The 23,366-nt window shown below is 31.4% G+C and overlaps 2 protein-coding genes and 2 non-coding genes across 5 annotated transcripts; 2 read left to right on the top strand and 2 right to left on the bottom strand.

The window, feature by feature from the left end:
* The first annotated feature begins 9,356 nt into the window (after window positions 1-9,356).
* On the top strand, window positions 9,357-11,093 carry LOC128286529 (protein LEAD-SENSITIVE 1-like). Its single transcript, XM_053023864.1, has 2 exons — window positions 9,357-9,485; window positions 10,419-11,093. Exons 1-2 carry the CDS (start codon window positions 9,410-9,412, stop codon window positions 10,910-10,912), a joined length of 570 nt encoding a protein of 189 aa, XP_052879824.1. The 5' UTR covers window positions 9,357-9,409; the 3' UTR covers window positions 10,913-11,093.
* LOC128287308 (U6 spliceosomal RNA) lies at window positions 9,567-9,671 on the bottom strand. Its single transcript, XR_008278007.1, has one exon. It is a non-coding gene; the product is annotated as a U6 spliceosomal RNA (small nuclear RNA).
* Window positions 11,094-15,481: 4,388 nt separating the features above from the next.
* LOC108462583 (protein LEAD-SENSITIVE 1-like) lies at window positions 15,482-17,563 on the top strand. 2 transcript variants are annotated; one of them, XM_017762516.2, is made up of 2 exons: window positions 15,482-15,621; window positions 16,806-17,563. In XM_017762516.2, exons 1-2 carry the CDS (start codon window positions 15,543-15,545, stop codon window positions 17,300-17,302), a joined length of 576 nt encoding a protein of 191 aa, XP_017618005.2. In that variant the 5' UTR covers window positions 15,482-15,542; the 3' UTR covers window positions 17,303-17,563. The 2 variants fall into 2 exon arrangements, with proteins under 2 accessions (XP_017618005.2, XP_052880423.1); XM_053024463.1 differs by having other exon boundaries at window positions 15,493-15,603.
* LOC128287297 (U6 spliceosomal RNA) lies at window positions 15,685-15,788 on the bottom strand. Its single transcript, XR_008277996.1, has one exon. It is a non-coding gene; the product is annotated as a U6 spliceosomal RNA (small nuclear RNA).
* Window positions 17,564-23,366: the final 5,803 nt, after the last annotated feature.

Here is a 23,366-nt window from a genome sequence, read left to right as displayed (position 1 = left end):
ATTTCATTCATCAAAAGAGTTCATTACAAAACATTTCGCCATTTTTTATTCGGCCATTACACAAACTTCCTAGCTATATCGCTATATTTCTTTACTCGCTCTAAGAACTCCGATATGCTCGATTGTTGGCTCGGTGGGAATTGGCAACTGAGATCCTCTGCTTCATCTGATAGTTGTACCATGTGCACAGCCGCTTCACGGATTTTGTTGATTAAAAAGCCAAGTTGCATTTCTCTTTCTTGGAGGTTCGTTTTATAAGCGTGAGTGCCTCTATCATATTGATCATTCTTTTCTTCCAAGGCTTTTAAGAGAGTATCCAATTGTTGCTGACGAGCTCACAACGCATCTTCTAGATCCCGTACTCTTTCTCTTAAGCTTTGACGTTCAGATTGACTGGTTGTCCATTTGGTAGACATAGCTTCGTGTTCAACTCTTTTCTTTCTCAATTCTATCATAACCCGCGCAGCCTTTTCCTTCTCCTTCTCTGCCCTCTTTTTCTAAAATTCCATTCCGCCTTTAGCATTGTTTAATTCTTCTCTCCATTCTGTTGACGACTTACCCAACCCACTATTCTTGATAGTGACTCTTAACTTTTTATTTTCCAGATGAAGGTCCCTTAAGTCATTTCTTACGACTTCAACTTCTTTTTGTACTTTTTCGGTTTTAGACCTTTCGATCTGGACGTCGATCTTCAACTGGTAATTTTTTTCTTGAGGAATACTAATGTCCCGCAACATTTTGACCTTTTCGCGCTCAAATTCCTGTCTTGCTATTTCTAGCTCGGATAACACTTTTGTCGAGAAAGGATTCTGGACGGTGTAATTTGTCAACGAGATTTGCTGGGTGTTCACCCGTTGCTTTCTCCATATGTTGTAATCTTGGGTGAGGGTATCAGTATAAAGAGCTAATTCTATGTGATGAATTCTCTTCCAAGACTTTGTAGTATCTCGGACCCTCTTCATATATCCTTCACCCGCAAAAGCAAACTCTGATTGTGCTAATCCTCCGGTGGCAGGTACGAATTGTCGTGAAGAAAATTGCCTTTGGACCATTAACGGAGTATATCCAACTCCTCCCCATAACCCGAGTAGTGGCACCCAATCTTGATCTCCGACCTTGTATAGCAGAATTGACGGGCGTATCCATGGGGCTCTCCGAGTTATGTCATCGGCGCGAAGATTCTGAAAGACTGAGACCCAGTGTTGTTCGGTGACCTCCTTCGGCCATTCTTTTTTTAGATAAGCTTCTAACGGGGAGAATGTTTTAGAAAACATATGAAACGGTGTGCGCTCTACTTTCCAGAAGTGGCTCAGAATCCAAACATTGAGTAACTACGTGCATCAGATAAAACGACCTTCCTCTTTCTTCCTACAGCTACTTAGTGATCTGAAGGTTTCGGCCAGGATAGTTGGGACGGGGTTAATTCCTTGTTTTAATCTTTCGAAGAAATCTACCACCGCAACTTCTATGTGTTCAAGGACCTTCGGAAAGATGATCAAACTGTAAATGGCCAGAGCGAACATATTTACCCTTTTCAACATGTCGGGATGGTTCAAAACCAAGTCTCGTATGGAAGACCGTGGGATGCAAATGGTTTCATTCTTCTTCTTTATCTGTTTTTCGACCCACGTGTCAGTCATGTCTGTCAATTTTACTAACTTTTTCTTGAAGGTCATTGGCTTAGGCTCCTTCACATATATCTTATAGGGTTGTACATTATCGACACGGAGCAAAACAGCGTACTCCTCTATAGTCGGAGTCATATCTTCTTGGTTGAAGATAAAACATGCGTAAGCCGGATCCCAAAATCTGACCATGGCTTGGATCAATCGTTCGTCTACGTTGACAGCAATCAAATTGGCTATGTCTCCATATCTCTCGGTGAAGATAACTCTAGTATCCGAGTCCCACTGATTCCAAACCCGAACCAAATCTTCAAGGTTATTCTGGCGAACATTTACAGTTACGTGCTCGGGCAAATTGGCAATACATCCCTCCACTAGACTATCCCCTCTTTCTTTCTGAATCTTTAGAGACTAGTCTCGTACCGCGGCATTCCTCTCGGTTGTTTGTATAATTGACTCTTCCATTAGAAACCCATTTTTTGGCAACCGATCTCTAGTTAACACCTTCCTAATATGATGCCTATAATGCATGATGTAAAATAAGAATAAAAACAAACAAACTTGGTTAGCACAACACATATGAACAGAGAAAAACTGTAGACAATCTAATAAATTAAGCTACCTGGTCCAATGGACTCGATTCCCTTGCATAGAAAGCGTAAATGTAAAAGAAACAGAAGGTAAGATGTGTTTTTCCCGTGTACTTATTTCGGTGACTAGTAAACGGATGGAGGTTTGGCACGGCTCTAGTTGGATAGCTCGTATGGTTCACTATATGCGGTTTTGCTTCTAGATGGGTACTCGAATCGTCTGTACTGTCATCTACTAAGATTAGTACAGAGCCTTGGTCATGGCCCATCATAGGCTTACGAGATCAATTCGAGGGATTACATTCACTTATGCCTATGCGGAGGGACAAGTTAACTCACGAAAGCATAAGTCATATGTAACCCGAAAGTATTCACTAGCCTGTACGGAGGAACGAGTTAACTCACGAAGGCGTAGCGTTTACTTTCACTTAAACGGACGAGGCCCCGGTAGAGAACTCATGTTATGCAAAATGCATGTGCATGGTGTGTGGGGAGAAACTTGCAAACCTTTAATTTATTTTAAAACTACAAAACTAAAACCATGAAACTTAAAACTGAAAAACGAAAGATAAAATAAATTAGGAGATATGTATGTATGATTTTTTCGAAAACAAAACTTAAGGATCATGATTAAATATTAATTTGAACAAGGAACTTTGAAAATTTTGACAACACGCGTTTAATTGAACTCGACTCTCAAAAATCATCCTCAGTGGAATCGCCAGCTGTAGCGACGTAAAAATTTTACTCTCGGTTGGTCGCTAATTGTGGCGATTTATTAAACACTTGAAAACCAACTTTCGATTTTATTAACAAAAGGAGCCGCTACTGATCCTTTTTATAGGTATGATCGGACACCTAATAAATTTTTTTTAAAACAAAAAGAAGGCCAAGTTTAGGTCTACGTGACAGTCCAGAGAAAAATTAGGGTTCGAGTCGATTCTGCGAGGAAGGTATTAGCACCCTCGCGACACCCAAAATTGGTATCTTATAAACAAGTGTTGTCTTAATTTTCGAAATTGCAAGTCCAAAGTAACATTGAATCGTGATCTGATCAAAACACGAGAAATTTCAAGTTTCGTTTTCTTTTGAGAAGGATATACCGTTTTAACACGAGTCGATTGATATTCACCCAACATAGCAATGAAATCGATGACATAGTGTTTAAATCGGTACGTTGCCTTGCTTATTGAAATAAATAAAAACACGAATAAATATTTTGAAATAATGAACAACGGGGTAATATATAAAAATGGGCGGGAAACGAAAGATAATAGTTGGAAATACATCAAGGCACATAATACATACAACAATAATATTAAAAACAATGACAATGCACGCGATATTAAATGTAACAATAGTATGAAATACGAGAACACAATGAGAACACGATGAATATACATATAAAGATAATTAAGAGTATATATGTAAAATATATATATGTATATATAAATAGTAATAGTGTTAGAAATATACTATATATAGTGTTTGAAGTATATACATAAGATAGTAAAAAAGTATATGTAACTTGTATTATTAAAATATGTACATAAGATAATATATACAAAAATTTAACTAATAATATTGAAAATACATGTTCATAATATATATAAAACATATATATAATATAATATTAAAACATTTTACATAATATATACACATATAATTACAATGTTAAAAGCATATTAATATTAATAATAATACTAATATTACATAAAGATATACTTATATATATATATATTAAAGATATGTGCATATATGATATAATACATGAATAATACGATATTTAATATATACGTAATATGTATAATAAAAATAATAATATACATAATATATAAAATATATACGTATATAACAAAACATATACTACGGTTAATGATTATAATAGTAATGGTATTAAAATACAAAAAGAACAATGTAACATAATAAAATACTATATATATAAATCTATGTATTTAAATAGAAATATACCCTATTATAATAATAATAATAATAATAAATATAATAACAATATTGAAACACAAAAACAAATACAATAAAGATATTGAAGTAAAGTAATAAAAATAAGCCTATACGTAAATATATATATATATATATATACATATATACATAAAAATATATAAACATTGGTAATAATAATAATAATAATAATAATAATAATGTTGAAATATAAAGGCAAGTATAGCATTAAAATATTAAAATAGAATAAATAAAAACCTAATACAAACACATATATATATACGCATATAACAAAAGTACATAATAATAATAATAATAATAATAATAATAATAATAATAATAATAATAATAATAATAATAATATGAAAATAACAAGGATATTTAAATAAAAAAATGAAAATAAACGAAAACAGGACTAAAATTAAACTAAAAACAAAGTTGTGGGGCAGATTTGAAAAGAATATAAGGAGGAGAGGACCAGATTGCAATATGTGCGCAACATGGGAGGACCGAAAACAGAAATATCCCCAATCATTAAAACGTAGCGCTTGGTACGGGGCTAAATTGAAAACCTCAGAGAATTAGGTGGCCAAATTGCAAAATCATAGGAACTTAATTGCGAATCCTCAGAAAAGCGGAAGGGCCAAATGCGCAAATTGCCCTTCCACTAAAAAACACGCGGATCCTGACCTAGAGTGGGTCGGGTCAACCCGACCCGGAGTGAAACGGCGCCATTTTATTCAAAAAGGAAGGGGGCCAAAACGCACCGTTTTGGCCCCTATATAAGACAAAAAATTTTTAAAAAAAAGGAAGAGAGGGGGAGAGGAGAGGAAAATCCGGCCCTGGGGCCGGTCACCTGGCCCTCACCGGCCGCCGTCCATCGCCGGCTCTGGCCACCGCACGCGGTGGCTGGAAGTTCAAAAGGTAATTTTTTTGTTTTTTTTCTAGTTTTTTTAATATATATATATATATATATATATGTTTGTATTAACAGAAAAAATAAAGAAATATATGTATATATATGCGAAAATAGGAAGAAAAAAAAAGAAGAAAAATAAAAAAGAAACCTTTTTTCCGTTTGCTTTTGTTTTCCTCCGAATACTCACTATTGCTTCTGTATTTTTAGATTGTTTAGGTCTCAATCTATGCTGCTTGTAAATATTGATGGTCACTATTTTTTTATTTTTGATTGCTGAAAATAATAAGAAAAGAAAAAGGGAACCCTTTTACATTTGATTTCATGGCTCTTATAGCCTTACAATTTTCTTTTCTATTACTTTCTGTCCTTTCTCCTTACTGTGTGCAGGGATGGCGGCCGACATGGTGGCATGGAGGGCTGGGGCGCCAGGGTATGGTGCTGCAGAGGCGTGCGTGGCAGAGTATAGGGCTAGGGTTTCTTATTTTTATTTTTTGTTTTTTTTATGTTGGGTTGCTTTAGTTTAATCGGGTATTGGGCTGGTGATATTTGGGTTTGACGGGCTTTGGATATTTGGATTTTAGTGTAAATGGGTCATGTTGGGTTTGTGGGTTTAGGGATTGGGCTATAAATGAGTAGTTAGATTTAATTGTAATGTATTTGGGCCTGAGTAGTTTATAAAAGGCCCAAAATTAGCCTATAACAGCTGCCCCTCTTTGCTCATTATCGTATAATGGTAATTTTTTTGTTTTTTTTTCTAGTTTTTTTAAAAAATATATATATATTTTATGTTTGTATTAACAGAAAAAATAAAGAAATATATGTATATATATGCGAAAATCGGGAAAAAAAAGAAAAAAAATAAAAAAGTAACCTTTTTTCCGTTTGCTTTTGTTTTCCTCCGAATACTCACTATTGCTTCTGTATTTTTAGATTGTTTAGGTCTCAATCTATGCTGCTTGTGAATATTGATGGTCACTGTTTTTTTATTTTTGATTGCCGAAAATAAGAAAAGAGAAAGGGAACCCTTTTACATTTGATTTCATGGCTCTTATAGCCTTACAATTTTATTTTCTATTACTTTCTGTCCTTTCTCCTTACTGTGTGCAGGGATGGTGGCCGACATGGTGGCATGGAGGGCTGGGGCGCCAGGGTATGATGCTGCAGAGGCGTGTGTGGCAGAGTATGGGGCTAGGGTTTCTTATTTTTATTTTTTTTGTTTTTTTTATGTTGGGTTGCTTTAGTTTAATCGGGTATTGGGCTGGTGATATTTGGGTTTGACGGGCTTTGGATATTTGGATTTTAGTGTAAATGGGTCATGTTGGGTTTGTGGGTTTAGGGATTGGGCTATAAATGAGTAGTTAAGTTTAATTGTAATGTATTTGGGCTTGAGTAGTTTATAAACGGCCCAAAATTGGCCTATAACACCAATTTGTTTCACAGAAAAAGGGAAACCCAATTTCAATCCTCATCCAATATTTAGGAAAGTTTTTGGAAAAAATTTAAGCGTAAAAATTTGTAGATAACAAAAAAAAAACGTTTAAAATATAGATCGATTTTAAATTTTATATTCAAAATTCAGACTTAGCTTGATTCGATTTTTTCAATTTTATAATATATATTTTTTTATTTTATATATTATGTAATTTATATCATACAAAAATTTAATATACTATACTATAATATAAATATTAAAAATATTAAATTTTTAATTTTAAAAATTTAATAAATATATATAATGATAATAAAAGAAGTGTTATACATACTATTACTTAATAGTAAATAAAAGTAATATATTTTAAAAATAAAAATAATATGGATGAGCCTAAATATATTATGGTTAGTTATTTATATATATATTTTTCTTTTCCCTCTCCTAACATTGTAAGATAAAAGAAAATATGAAATCAGCTCATAACCTATATCTATGTGTATATATTACAGAGACTATCAAAATGCAACCTTATGCAAGTTGAGTCTTGAATACAATATTTTAATTTAAAATTTTGAGTATTACTCAACTTAAATTATTATTTAATTAAAAAAGTGTTTGAAATTGATTATTATTTATAAATAATAAAATCGCTAAATATGTCAATGTTCAGGGTTTATGGTTGTATCTCCTAATAATATCATTAAGATTTAAACTTGGATTCTCCTTTGAAAATGCAATGTGCCTTACCACTACACCTAACACTTGTTAGTATTTATACTACGTTTAGTCCATTGTAATTAAATAGAGTCATGTCGATAATTGAACTGTTTGGTTGAATGGAATGATGTTGTAATAGCATAAGGAAAAAATTGAAATGACTAGAGTACCCTTAGCATAATTTATTTTAGGTGGATGATTATTGTTATTGTTATTAAATTTTAATAGGATTATTTTTAAAATAATTTAATCATATTTTAATATAATTATTATTAAATATAATTTAATAAAAAATATAATTTAATCATATTTCAAATTTTTATTTTTATATTTTCTAAATCCAAGTTTTAAAGGACTAATCTAGAATTTTTTTTTTGTTATTCAATGTTACATGGAATAGTCATTCTTTGGTGATACAAAAAATAACTATTACAGGAAGACAAATAATAAGGAAGTAATGGTAATTCCATTAAATGAGTATTACGTTCAACCAAATAAAAGAATGGTTTATTGTTCAATGAATAAAGGGGAATGCTATTTCATTTCTCCCAACTAAACATGGTATTATATTTGATGTTGTAATAGCATATAATTTATACATTATTAATGGATTATAAAAATTCCATGTTAAAAATATTTTCATTATTATTTATTTCAATGTAACCCAGTTTGATAAATTTTAGTATTAAATAAAAAATAAAGTAGGCCCAAATTTGATTATTAGAGTCCTTCCTTTTTGTTTTAGCCCAGTAACTCACTTCCTCACTCTGTTTCCAGCAACAACAAATTTACAAACTAACCCTAACTGCCGATGAGTCAAAGTCAAAGATTATATGCTCCCTTTACAATGCCCAACAAAGGTGCTCCCGGTTAATGGCTTTTATTTAGCTCCACCAATTTTCTTCTTTCGGGTAGCAGAAGATGTTGCATCAAGTCTTTCCTGGAGAAATGCAATGGAGCCCACCACCGGATGGTTGTGTGGGTATTTGTGTCGATAGGTCTATTCAGCGATGGATTTAGGATTTATTTCAATGTCTCCGATCACAATATTTATTTAAAATTGTCTAATTATATTCTTCTCAATGTATGCCATTGAATAAGTCAAAAGAAAATCATCTTTCATATTATTTCAAAACTTTGTCTTTATGATTTTCATGACCGAAAATGTTTACTCTATTATTGCAATTGACACTTGAAGAGGTAGCACAAGATGAATAGTTTTATTAATTATTATTCAATGTATCTGTAACATTCATTTGTTTAATTAATATCTTTTTTCTTAATTTTTAATTATTTTGAGATGGGAAAAGAGGTTAAAGAAATTAAGTAACCAATGAAAGATTCGTATTACCCAATTAATATTTATTCAATCCAAGTAATTTAAACAAAAAACTTATAAACCAAGATGCCTTATTGGATGAAACAAAATCTTCATGAGAAACAGGCTAACTCATAAGTTTGCTTTACATTTTTGTTGAATGTTTTCATGAGACTCCCCTTGTAGATACCAATTCTTTTATTTATATGACACAGTCTTAGATGTGATGTATTAAGTAAGCTTCTATATATATTAACATGTAATTTATAACACATGGTTCTTAGGTATGGATTCGCTTACATGATAACGTGAATCATCACGTGCAAACTCATATATATATGCGAACTGTATAGACTATCACTACTAAAATAAAGAGGATCGGGTCGTTCCTATTTAAATAGCGGATCAGTAATAACGAACAATATAACAATTTTATTTATGTGATGCAATCATATAAACCTCACATTCAATACCTCATACTACCCGCTATAACTAATATTCAGTCAATTGATTCTTAGTTTTTAATTTTAAATGGATATATAAGCATCTTTTTAGCTCTCTATTCTGTAAGGGAAAGAAAGAATCCTGGGAAGAGATTAAATTTCATCTTAAAATTTAATAAATATCACTATTTCAATTATTTTCTAATCCGAACCACTATACCGGATTCATATTCGGCAATGAAATTATTCCTATATTATCTTTCACTAATTTAATCCGTTCTCCACAATAATCCTCTGCCTTGGCACAATCTTTTCTGTCTATATATATACATTGCAGTTTTCATGGCCAAGTTAATCAAGGTAGCTTAATCTAGTTAGAGTTTATAGAAGAATTTAGAGAAGAACGATGGCAACTGGCCAACTACTCAACCCAGGTGATCACATCTATACCGAATGCCTTGGAGGTTCCTACTATCACCACGGTAAATATACTTAATATTTAATGTATTCACCGCCCAAGTTTGATATATAGTTTTCAATTATTATTATGATTTTTTTTATAAAATAATTTAGACCATTTCTTGATTTGTGCATATCATCGTTGCATAGAAACCATGCTATAATTTTTTCTATATTGTTTCAATTGTGTTGCATGTCTCTAAAGAGATTTAATTATTATTATGTTAGTTAACTTTTTATTCCTTTAAGGATCATAATAATCTGTTATCATTTTAATTTCTTTATGTTATTTTATTGAATTTTATTATAAGTACCTTGTTGTATAGGCTTTGTTAGGATGTATGGCATGTAAAGCACCCTTAACTTACCTCGTCAAGGACAATTGTTGAACTCTTTCGTGCATGGCTCACATGTAAACCTCACTAAGCTTACTTTTAGATTTCATCCCATCACCACTCACCTAGAAGTTACTTTGTCCCCCAAGAGACTGATGACCTTGATAGGACATGTACTATACATGAAGCACCCTTAACTTACCTCATCAAGGACAATTGTTGAACTCTTTCGTGCATGGCTCGCATGTAGACCTCACTAAGCCTACCTTTAGATTTCATCTCATCACCATTCACCTAGAAATTACTTTGTCCCCAAAGAGACTGATGACCTTGATGGGACATGTACTATAAATATGTCCATTCACATCTATAAATATGTCGTTCTGACATGAGGAAGGAATCTTCTTCCTCTTAGTCACCTCCTTCTGCCTCTCAACTACACAAAAGATTCTCTAACGTCCTCCTTATGTCTCTCTGCTCATAACCGCGTGAACTATCACCCCAACCTCCTACCACCATTTCCCTCAACAAATCTATATTTCATACACTAATAATTACGTAGAATCATAGTCTTATCTCGTTATTAATACTTTCGTGGTTTGATTGCTTAATTGAGTTCAGGCATATATGTAGGCAGAGGCCTGGTGACAAACCCCAACACTGGAAAAACCCGAACCATAACAAATGCAGTCATTCATTTCCTTGGACTCGACACCGAAGGCAAAGCTAAAAAAACTAAACCCCAATGCCAGACATGTTTTTTCAAGCCCAAGGGTCAGGGAGTTGTATTAACATGCCTTGACTGCTTCCATGAAGGTAACGGGCTGTATCGCTACGAATACGGTGTGTCGTTATTGAGCTTTACTTTTAAAACCAGTGGGAGTTGCACTCCTCGGAGCTGTTCTGATCCTAATACCGTAATTAAGAGAGCATATGATTACCTCCGTAACCAAGACTTCGGAGACTACAACTTTGTGTTTAACAACTGCGAGCACTTTGCCACCAAGTGTAAAATGGGGAAGGCCCGTTGCAATCAGGCCTTGTTGGGAACAGGACTGCCGGGTGCCCTGGTTTATAATGTTACAAGACGCCTTACCAAAGATATACTCTGGTAGAATATGTGCAATTAATATGTAAGTATGTGTGTTTTTGTTAGTTTGATGGTATTTTGATGTCCATCAAGTTCAGAAAATGCTTCTGTTCTTGGGTTTGTAATGGCAAATAGGGTGGTTAATTGTAATAATAATTTAGTGTTTCCTCTATCTCTCTCAAAGTTAACCTAATTTAAGGTGTGTTTAAAAATTCACTTAGTAATTAGATTTTAACATAATTTACTTATATTTACACATATATGTTGTATGTTTGAATAACTTTATATTATTATTAGATTCTATTAAATTGTGTGTAATTAGAATATCTTGATTACTTACTTCAATCCTTATAAAAGGGTTAAGAATTAAGTGTGAGTAAAAATTAATTAATCAGTTAAATCAAAGTGAATCAAACTATTATCTAAATTTAAAATAAATATTTTAAAAATAGAACATCGATGGGTAATTTTAAAAGTAAAAATAAAAATAACGTAAAACAAAAAAAAAAAGTGACCCGTATAACTTTTGTAAAGGTTTGGAAAACTTCAAAACTAATATTTTAGAATTTTTTAGAATCCTTTTAAATTGTATATAATTTTTTTATAAATTTTAATATTTTAGATTTTTATAAACTTTTCAAATTTTTGAATGAATAACTTTTAAATATTTTTAAACTTTTAAATATTTTTTAATTTTTATTTTTGATTCTTTAAATAATATTTTGGAAATTTTTAAGAAGTTTTTATTTACTATTTTTGAATTTTTATAACTTTAAGAATTCTTGTTCTATATTTTGATTTTTTATTGATGTTTATATTTTTAGTATTATATGTTTTTATAAAATTATGGTTAATAGAATTTAAAAAAAACTTGAAAATATTTTGAGGGATCAATTTGTTCGAATTTAACATTGACGAAGACCTAATCAATATTTATACCAAAGTATAAAAATAAAAATAAAAGCTTAAATCTTAAAATGATTGCCATTTTAATTAATCGAATTTTAAATATTAAAGTTATAAAAATCAAATCAAACTTTAAATCAATTAACTCAAACCGAAAAATTCAATTCCAAAATAATGAATCTTGGGATAGAATTTGTCCTACAACCCTCTAATCAATTTGTGATTAGTAATGATGATTATTTGACGATTCTATCAAATCTTGAAAAAAATATAATAATTTATTCAACTCTTTAAATTTTTAAAACTAAAATTATTTTAGTCCTTCATTTTATTTTATTTATCTCTTTTAGTCCTTAAATATATGTTGTTAGCAACCAAGATTCTAGAGATAAGATGAAGAAATTGAAGACACGCAACTTTGAAAAATTGATAAGTAATTCTCAACTTTAAAACATAAAAAAAAAAAAAAAGTAATCCAACGTTTTACTTAATTTATACTATTTATTAAGTTTTTATTGAATTGATGTCACCTATCAATTTAGTCACAACTCAATTACGAAATTAAACATTTTAATTACCATTTGAGTTAAAGCAACTTTTAGTTTTTATTTTAAATTTTAATAAGTTTAATTTGTGTTCTAAATTTTATATATTTATGTATCTATACTATTTTTAAGTCTTTTATTGAGTTTGCGTCAACTATTAATTGGGTCTCAACTCAATTAGGGTGTTTTCATCTTTTATATTTTTATATATCGTGTTCTAAATACATAGTTTTCACACACATACGTGTGCAATAGAATTTTAGAATTAATAATGCTATTGATTGAGTTGGTGTCACAATTTAATCTATTTTTTATTTTAATATCACACATATTTTTGTGTTATTATTAATTAGTTTCAAACCATATGTTTTATTATTTATTGTATGCTATTTTCAAACACACTCCTATGTTCTAAACATATGATTTCCACATACATATGCTTGTGATAGAATTACTAGTTCTAAATAAAATAAATAAAGTAATGGATCAAAATAAAACTCTTAAATAAACTATATTAATCAATTAAGGAGTTTTATTTACTATTTCTCTTTATTAATTAAAATAATGCTCTTTTAAATAATATGTATGTTAAGTCCTAATTGAATATGTATATTGATAATTTGAATAATTCAAATAACTCGATCAGATTAATTTTTTGAAAAAATAAATATTTTAGTTGAATCAAGTTTTACTCAACCCATAAAAGAAGATATAATTACCATCTTAGTAATTTTTTTGTATGGCCAATGTATTATTTATGTCGGTTTTACGATCCATAAAAACTAATCCTTTTGTGTCTTGTAATTGCCCTTCCCGTCAATGTCATTTTCAAAGTTAGAACTTAAGTTCTCTCCTTACAAAAATAATTCGTCTTATCAAGCAGGGTTCATGGGCTGGACCGATGCCTGATTCCAAAAAATTGTCAAGCATAGGTCCATTTTTGGGCCGGCTACTCTGTTCAAAAAACTCATTTTACTATTCAAATATTAATAAAATATTAAAAATATATATTTAGTTGATATTTTATATACTTTTAAATTTAAATTTAAAATTTTAAATATATTTTACTATTTAAATTGAATTCAGTCCAAACTAATTTGAGATATAAAAAATTCTTATCTAAACTTGATTTAAATTGGGTCAAACCTACCTAACAAGACAAACTATTTGATCTTTGAATATGTCTAATCTTATTTTTACACCTCACACTTATTATATTAGTAATTAATAATAGGGTTTAATAATACACTCTTTTATTTTTAATTATTTTGTGATGTTTGAAACCCTTAGTGCAACAAAAGACATTTAATTGACCCCAACGTTTATGAATAATTTTTGAAATAGATATTTTATTGACAATTAAAAGCGAAGGCATAAAACCATTGTTAGGAAAGAGAATTATAAGCAGCTCAGCTAAAATCCTACCTAATCTTGCAACAGAGCAGCAATCCAACATTCACCCACCCATACTAAACCAGAACTAGAACTAAAGGGAAAAAAAAGGATAGAAACTTTCATCTCATTCATCCATAATCCCCGAGAAATGCATCTTTGTTGCATGTCCAAGCAATGGTGTTTCAATGAAATCCAGAGGCCCCTTATAGCAGCCTTCAGCAAATCAAACAGGGACACTAAACACCACAAGTTTTTATTTATCTATTTATCAATTTGAATTTGTTTGTAAGTTAGCAAATTTGGATCTTGATTGAAGTGAAAAGCCACAAGAGCTAAGAGAGAACGAGAGAAGAACTCTTTGATTCAGTAAAAACAGGCAGCTCATAAATGAGCTTAATTTGCATTTTATTTAGCTGATGCGAACAGGCATACCTCACATTCAATACCTCATTTGATTCTTTGATTTTCTTTTATTGGTGATAAGGATTCTTTTGTTTTAGCTTTATCGATTCTCAATTGTGTAAGAACCAAGAAATAAAATCCTGGGGAGAGTTTAAATTTGATCTAAAAATTTAATAAATTCTCTATTTTCATTATTTCTGACCAAAATTCTTAATAACTTTGCATTCCACTACAACACATTCATATTCGGAGACGAGATCTTATTCCATTATGATCTTTCTTTTTATTTTAATCGATTGATTCTTATAATAATTCTCAACCTTGGAATATATATATATTGCAGTTGTTAGTTCCATGTCATCATATAACAAAATTGTTTTCTCTATTTGAGTTATCGATTTGGATCTTGAATATGTTTCAATTAAATTTACTTGAATGTGATATATTTGACAAAACTAGAAGCATAAATCTTTCAATCGACTCCTTTGAAGTGATTTGATCAACATGAAATTTTATGATTAAAGAGCTATTTTTTAGAGATGGATATCAAATTTATTCAAAAAGCTTTTCAAGGATTTACCTATTAATTGAAAAATAATTTATCTTCTTGTTATAATAACCTATAAAAAGGTTTCATTCTCTCTTGGTAAAGAACAGGAAGATTTTCACTTTCTTTAGTTTTTCTCGTTACGAGCCTTTTTTTTGTGTGTGTATTGAGAGCAGTTTTAGAGTGTTTTTATTAACGACTTTACTGTGTATTCTTGTGATTATTTTATAATATTCTATTGTGAAATAATTAAGTGATTAGTTTGTAATAACTATTAATATAATTTGCTTACGAAGAAAACATGAATTATTGTAACTTTACTTATTGGAATAAAATACTTAGGGCGAAATATAATTATTGCACTATAAAACTTAAACTTAATTTTGAAACCCAATTAACATTTTTTCAATCCAAGTAATTTAAACAAAGCATTATTGGTAGAAACAAAACCTGCATGATAAACAGGAAACTCATAAGCTTGCTTTACATTTTATTTATGTGATGCAATCATATAAACCTCATACTACCAGCCATAACTAATATTCAGTTAATTGCTTCTTGGTTTTTAATTTTAAATGGATATATAAGCAACTTTTTGTCTCTCTATTCTGTAAGGGAAAGAAAGAATCCTGGGAAGAGCTTAAATTTCATCTTAAAATTTAATAAATATCACTATTTCAATTATTTTCTAATCCGAATTCCACTACAACGGATTCGTATTCGACAATGAACTTATTCTCTACAATTATCCTCTGCCTTGGCACAATCTTTCTTTCTATATATACACATTGCAGTTTTCATGGCCAAGATAATCAAGGTAGCTTAAACTAATTAGAGTTTATAGAAGAATTTAAAGAAGAATGATGGCAACTGGCCAAGTACTCAAACCAGGTGATCACATCTATTCTAAATGCTTTGGAGGTTTGTACGATCACCATGGTAAATATGCTCAACTCCGAATTTTGATTTATAGTTTTCAATTATTATTACGATTCTTTTATAAAATAATTTTATCATTTCTCGATTTGTATGTATCATCATTGTGTAAAGACCAGACTAATCGTCTTTATATTGTTTCAATTTCATTGAATATTCTTGAAGGGACTCTTGTTACGTTAGTTAATTTTTCTTTTAAATATCATAATAATTCATTTCAATTTCTTTATGTTATTTTGTTTAATTTGGCGATAAGTACCTTGCTGTATAGGCTTTGCTAAGATGCATGGCATGTAAAGCACCTCTAACTTATTTCACCACGGACAACTGTTGAACCCTTGAACCCTTTCGTGCATGGCTCACATGTAGGCCTCACCTAGCCTACCTTTGGGCATTGTCTCATCACCACTCAGCTAGAAGGTTGCTTTGTCCCTCAATAGGCCGATCTTGATGAGACATACATTGTATACATCTTAAGATCTTAGGTGAAAAAAGACCATCCCCACCTATAAATATGCCGCTTTAACTTGAGGAAGGAATCTTCTTCCTCTCAACTACACGGATATTGCTCTAGCGTCCTTTTTATGTCTCACTGTGCATAACTCAATTTTTTTTATACGGGTTTAGTTGATTCAATTGTGTTGAGGGGGTTGATTTCTTGGGGAAAAGTTTACAAAGTATTGTTCACCATATAGTTGAATGGACCTCAACAACGTTAAGGTATTGTCCTGTGTTGAAGTTTTGTTTCTCACCTTCGTTGGGATCTGTGCACAATTCACAGAAAGAGAGTATCTCAATTGATGGAGATGCAGAAAGGTGACTTACAAGATTCAGAGATGAGATGTCAACATGTGTAATAGTAATTATTTAATTACTTTTATCCCTTTCATGAAGACAATATCTTACCATCATTGAAAGTCCTATCTCAGTGATCACACTTAAAAGATTTCTTCCAAAAGAGTATGCTACCTCAACAAATAACTATCAAGTTAAACTATCAAAGCTACTACTTCCTAATTCAACGACTACTTCCATATTTTAATCATTGGCTTATAACTGTTAAGACTTTTGATTAAATTGGGTACCCCGAGGCATATCTCCTCAGCTGGGAGTTTGTTTTTGACTTTGTATCATCTATCCTTATTAATAATACTTGGTGGATTTTGGTTTGCTTAATTTGGGTTCAGGCATATACGTGGGAAAAGCCAAGGTGAAAAACCCCAGAACAGGAAAAGAAGAGCAAATAGAAAATGCAGTGATTCATTTCCTTGGACTGGACAAGAATGGGAAAGCTAAAACATATCGACCCCAGTGCCCGAAATGTTTTCACGAGAGCCATGAACTGGGAGTGGTATTAACATGCCTTGACTGCTTCTATGACGGTAATACAATCTATCGCTACGAATACGAAGTGTCGTTATTGAGCTTTACTTTTAAAAGCAGTGGGAGTTGCTCTACTTTTACCTCTTCTGAGCCTGACGTGGTTATTAAGAGAGCATATAGTTTCCTCCATAAAAAAAACTTCGGAGAATACAGCCTTTTTTTTAACAACTGCGAGCACTTTGCAACCAAGTGTAAAACCGGGACCACCCTATGCAATCAGATCTTGTTCGGGACAGGAGTGCCCGGTGCCATCGCTTATAATGTTGCAAGAGGCTTTACAAAAGGTTTATTCTGGAGTTAAAACTTTCATCTTGCACTTAAATGACGGGGATTCAAATATTGTCATCTTCTCTCCTATTTCAATATTATAATAAAAAAAATATTTGTGTATGTGCATGCGAGCTTGACAATTTAATGTTATTTTGATGTCAATCCGGAAATTAATGCTTTTATTTTAGGCTTTGTAATGTGGAATAAAGTGGGGGTGTATCTTGTACCGAGGACTACTGATTATCTCAACACATAAATTAATTGTTGGATACTGTAATTTTAAATTTCTAAATTATGTTTTTTAAAGAGCTTAAAATCACGGTAAGAAATACAAATCACAAAAAATTTTAATGGATTGAAATCAAAATGTATCCAAATAAAACACTTATAAATGATGAGATTTAAACTCAAAATAATTTGTGAGAGAATTTATCCATGACAAATAGGCGTAATGTGACTCAAACTTGAACATTCAAAGTCTCCATTCTCAACCTTTGTCAATGCCATTAAAAACTTCATTGGAAAAATAAAATAAAAATAAACAAAGGTTATGCTTGTTAATTTACTTACATGTGTAGTTTTTTCAAAGGTACTTAGTTATTATATAATATTCTGGATATATATGAATAAAGATAGTGTTATAGAGTTTAAAAAAAATAAAAGAGAGAATTATAAATTGTTTCGACTTGTATATAGTAGTCATTAAAATTTTTGTTAGACACTGATTTAACATGGACCCAAACCCTATCATCTTCATCTAAAAATTAATTCTCTTCTTTTTATTCTAACGTTTTATGGTGATATTAAAATTTATATTTATATATGTATCAAATATAGAAAAGAATATTATACTAACAGAATCTATGAATATTGAGCCACATTTGTGCCAAAAAAAACACTTTTTTTTCTCAAATTCAGAATAAAAAATGGCAACAACAATATGCAAATGCACCATGTAAGAGACTGGCGATTGATGCCAATCTTCTACATAAAATTAGCATCTGCTGCAACTCCAGCACCATGTGCAGATCACATTCAGCCACCTATATATGTAGACTAGACGAGCCATGATTCTTTAATTTATGCATACTCTTGATAACTTTTAAAAGCATATTAAAAAAAAAAAGGGAAAATGTGGAATAAATTTGAATTTTAACTCGAATAATAATTCGTACAGTTTTTTCAATCTTAATATTTGTAATATTTAATTCTAAAGAGAATAATACCGTATCTAGAAGAGCTTTTATTTAGTCACTTTAGGGTTTTTTTTTAACAATGTATTCCAACAAGAAAAAACTGGCCATAAAGCAAGCATATATAAAGAACAGAATTTACAAAGATAGTCAATAAATTCTGATCCCTGATAATCCCCACCTTAGCCAATTTATTAGTTTCAATATTGGTGTAACATCTCAAACCCGGCCTAGACATTATGGCCGAATCTAGTAATATCACATGATAGTGTGTTTGAAACTAAATTGTTGCGATAAAATCATTTTCATGTTATTATCTTTCTTTAACTTTTATCGAATCTAAAAGGAATTGTTTTTCCTCATCTAAATCATTTGTTTTTAAACACTTATCGTTGCAGAAGCTTAAATAAAAATAGCTTATGTGATCATGAGTTTTAGAAAAAAAGTACTTTAGCTTTTCGAAAACCAATTTTCCTTCCACTAGCAGATATAAATCCATAAAATGCATAAATAAGTAAATAAAAACCTAAATTTATGCAAAAGCCCTAGAGAGTCCTCAAATTACAACTCAATAAATCCAAAATAATTAGACCATAAATCATAAAATAAAATAAAACCATGAAAATCCAGAACTGTGGTCACCGCTGAGTCCCCCGTCGCACCGATCCGTCTAGGTCTAGGGATTACATGTGCACATTAAACAGAAATGTAAACTCAGTGTGTAATCTAGCAGAAACAAACAAACAACAATCATAATGCACAGTCAGAAGCAGTCTTGAGCCTAAGCCCTTTTTCAGTATCAGTATCAGTTCACACAAGGGCCTTAGCCCATCATAGTATCAGTAACAGATATACAGTATTCAGTAACAAAGTCCTACCCAACCAGCCTCTACACACCATCTCTGTCCAACCCTACACTCCATGTGGGGATTAAATCAACCCACCCATCCCTACTCTCAAGGAAGTACCAAATGCGGCACAAAACAATAATTTGCAGCTGAGCTGCCAGTATATTAGGCTTAAAAGCCTTTCAGTACACTTCCTCCAAATAATATCAACCCAACCCAATGCAATGCAACATACAACGAAATCTCATTCTATCACAGGTTTGTCAGATACACATTATGTTTAGTGTACATGTTTGTATATAACATGCTCAGTACATAATCCACACAATCAACATGACACAATTAAGGGTCTAAGTAGTGTTTACCGAACCTACGGTAGGTTCACAGTCGACTTGGACGACCCGTGCAACCTTAACAGTCATTTCAGTAAAAATGGGCTCACACGCCCATGTGGCCTGCCCGTGTGGCCCACAAAGTCCAAATTTGCCTTGGCCATGTGGATTACACGGCCTGGCCCAAAATCCCACATGTCCGTGTGGTTTACTCATGTGGACCCACACACCCAATTGGCCCACACGACCCAAATCAGTCTAGCCCTTGTGTCGCACACGGCCTGCCTGGCCATCACACGCCGTGTCTTGTGCGTACGACCTGGCTTCGTTGATCACACGCTCGTATTAGGGCACACGGCCTACCACACGGGCGACTATACACTCGTGTGGCATCGACAATGAGGTTTTCAGCTTTCATTGAAACCGTATTTTCTGTGTAATCGGTTACAAACCTGTATCGTTTTTACTCCTAAACGTAATACCGTATTCCCAGAACCTATGGTTGACATTACCAAAGCCAATTTTAGCAGCACATTCGCAAACCAACTCGGGAATATTACAACATCCTCTTAGAATCATCAAAAAGCGAATACAATCACTTACCGAATAACGAGCCAATATCCCTATTGTTTAAGACTCCATCAAGGCACTAATCGTTGCCTAATCCTCGTCTAAATTGATAGAACAAAAACAACCCTTTTTTAGAAACTAATTTCAGAACAACAGAATAATGATAAAATGAGCAATTACCGAACAAGCGACAAGAAACGTTGTACAGGAAGAAAGCAAAACGAAGATCAAAAAGGAGAAAAGAAGCAGAATTTCGACAGATTCTTGGGCTACACCTAAATCGAGAGTAAAGCAAATCCTCTTGTTAATCACCCAGCCAGAAAATCGCTAGGACTTATGACAAAACACAACTTATCGAACGATCAGGATTACGCGCAGTACAAAACAAATGAGATGAACTTGAGTAAGACAACGAAAAAGATGAGAGGAAGGGAGAGGTGGAATTTCGGCAGAAAGAGGGGGAGAAGAGAACATAATTTTGCAAAAAGAAAATTGAACAGAAATATTCTGATAACCCATTATCATCTCCTTATCTGATAACCCCCTATCCCAATTCCCCTTACTTTTCTCCATCCAACACCCCACTACTCAGAGTCCAACCACAATACAACTCTAGTCGAAAATTAGTCAAAAACAAAAATACTATCCCTTACCAATGCAGAGAATCAAACAGAGAACCTCCATCTCACCAACACTTCACTTATCCACCAGACCAATAGGCCCATTCTATTAATTACTTACCATCTTTTATTCAAAAGCCTATCAACCAAAGATTGGGCTTTATTCATAAAAATACAAAAATTTACCCAAGTCATGGCTTGAACTTGGGACCTCCCACATACACTCGGAACATAGAACTACTAAAGCAGATACACAATTGTGTTACATATTCGCAAAAATACAAATTTTAATTTTGAGGGCGTTACAATTGGTAAATGTGTATTTTTTTTTAGTATTTTTTAAAATTTTCAGAATTTTTCGGGTGATATCATGTTACAATATAACATAATTGTAGCGACGTAAATTTTTTTTTGCTTTCGGTCGCTAATTGAGGCGATTTATTGGAAATTTAAAAATTGACTTTCGATTTTATTAAAAAGGGAGTCGCCACCGATCCTTTTTTCTAGGTGTGATCAGACACCTAATAAATCTCTTTTTTAAAAGAAAATTTATTTTTTTAAACAAAAAGAAGGCCGAGTTTAGGTCTACGTCAAAAACCAGAGTAAAATTGGGTTCGGGAGTCGGTTACGCGCGAGGAAGGTATTAGCACCCTCGCGATGCCCAAAAATTGGTATCTCGTTAAACATGTGTTGTCTTGATTTTCAAAAATACGAATTCAATTTGACATTTAATCGTGATCCGATTGAAAAATGAGAATTTTTAGTTTTCGATTTTTTTAGAAGGGGGTCCCGTTTTGAATACGAGCCGACAAATTTCACCCAACATAGCGATGAAATCGATGACTTAATGTTAAATCGGTACATGGCCTTATTTATTGAAATTAAAAATATGAATAAAATATTTTTTAAATAAAAAATTCATAAATAAATAAACGGTGCAAACAATGATATAATGAGGTGATTAATAAAAATATTATAACATAATATTAGGATATTAGAGTAATAATAAATAATATTTACAATAAAAGAAAAAAGAAAAATGTATTAATACCATAATAAAATAATATATGTATAATAAAAAATAACAATATGCACAAAAGATGTATGTATATCAAATAATACATAATAATATTAAAATAAAATAATAAGTAACAATAGTGAAAATAATAAGTATAATAATAAATATAATGATATATAAAAATAATACTATATATAAAAAGTATATATATACACGTATAATAAAATATATACTAATATTAATAATAAATATAATAGGGTGTAAATAGGTATAATAATATATTAGATAATAATAAAAATATGTGAAGGTTGAGAAAATAATAATATAATAATAAAATCCAAGTTTTAAAATCATAAAGGGATATAAATAAATGGCAAAACAAAGTAAAATAAATGTATGTAAGAAAAAAGAATAGATAAATAAATATAAAAGAAATATAATAGTAATAGTAATAATAATACAAAGCTAATTAATTTAATAATATGATAATAATAATAGTAAAGTAAAAGGAAAATAATGAAAGGGAGATACGGGAAATATATATAAAGAAATGAATAATAGATGGATAGACAAATAAATAAATATTAGCAGCGTGAAAATGATAAAAATAACAAATATTTAAATGAAGATAATAAGAACAATAAATATTTAGAAATTAAGCATTAAAATCCTTTTGAAGGCCAATAAAAATCGTTTTAAATTTCATATTTGCTATTATTTCATAAAAAGAAAATTCTCTAATAAAGGCAATATTTCGTGTTTGGGAAATTCGAGAGATCGTGCCTTAATGTGTTGGGTTTTGATTTTTTTTCGTTTGATCCAAATGATCGAATATCCTTTTGAAATTTAAATGCATGAGTTTTGAAAATCAAAAGACAAGCTTATCCTCGATAATTTGAAATGTCGTGTCCTAACGTGTTGGATGTGACGTTTAATTACTTTGAGATAAGAAGGTCTTTAGCATCCGCTTCGATTTATTCAAATATTTTTGTAAAACGAACATTCATAAAAAGGGATCGTAAAATTTTGAAACAAGGCAATATTTCGTGTTTGGAAATTTCGAGAAATCGTGCCCTACGTGCTGGGTTTCAATTTATCGTTTGATCGAACAACTGAATATCCTTTTTAAAATTTCAATGCATGAGTTTTGTAAATCATGAGATGATTTTGGTATCGAAGGTTCGAAATGTCGTGTCCTACGTGCTGGATGTGATATTCTATTTCTTCGGAACAAGAGAATCTTAATATCCACCTCGAGTTATCCAAACATTCATAAAAAGGGATCATATTTTAAAATTTATTTTAAAATCTTGTCAATTTTCGACATCAAGACATTAATTAATCAATTAGGTATCAATTTTGGGCGTTACGAGGGTGCTAATCCTTCCTCGTACGTAACCGACTCCCGAACCCGTTTTCTCAAATTTCATAGACCAAAATTGTACTTGTTTTAGTAAATCAAAATATTTTATTAAAATGACCAAATTTCTAGGTGATCCGATCACACCTAAACA

Source organism: Gossypium arboreum, chromosome 13, assembly GCF_025698485.1.
Source record: "Gossypium arboreum isolate Shixiya-1 chromosome 13, ASM2569848v2, whole genome shotgun sequence".
NCBI lineage: Eukaryota > Viridiplantae > Streptophyta > Magnoliopsida > Malvales > Malvaceae > Gossypium > Gossypium arboreum.
The sequence above is the reverse complement of the archived record's forward strand: the minus strand, read 5'-3'. Positions and strand labels throughout refer to the sequence as shown.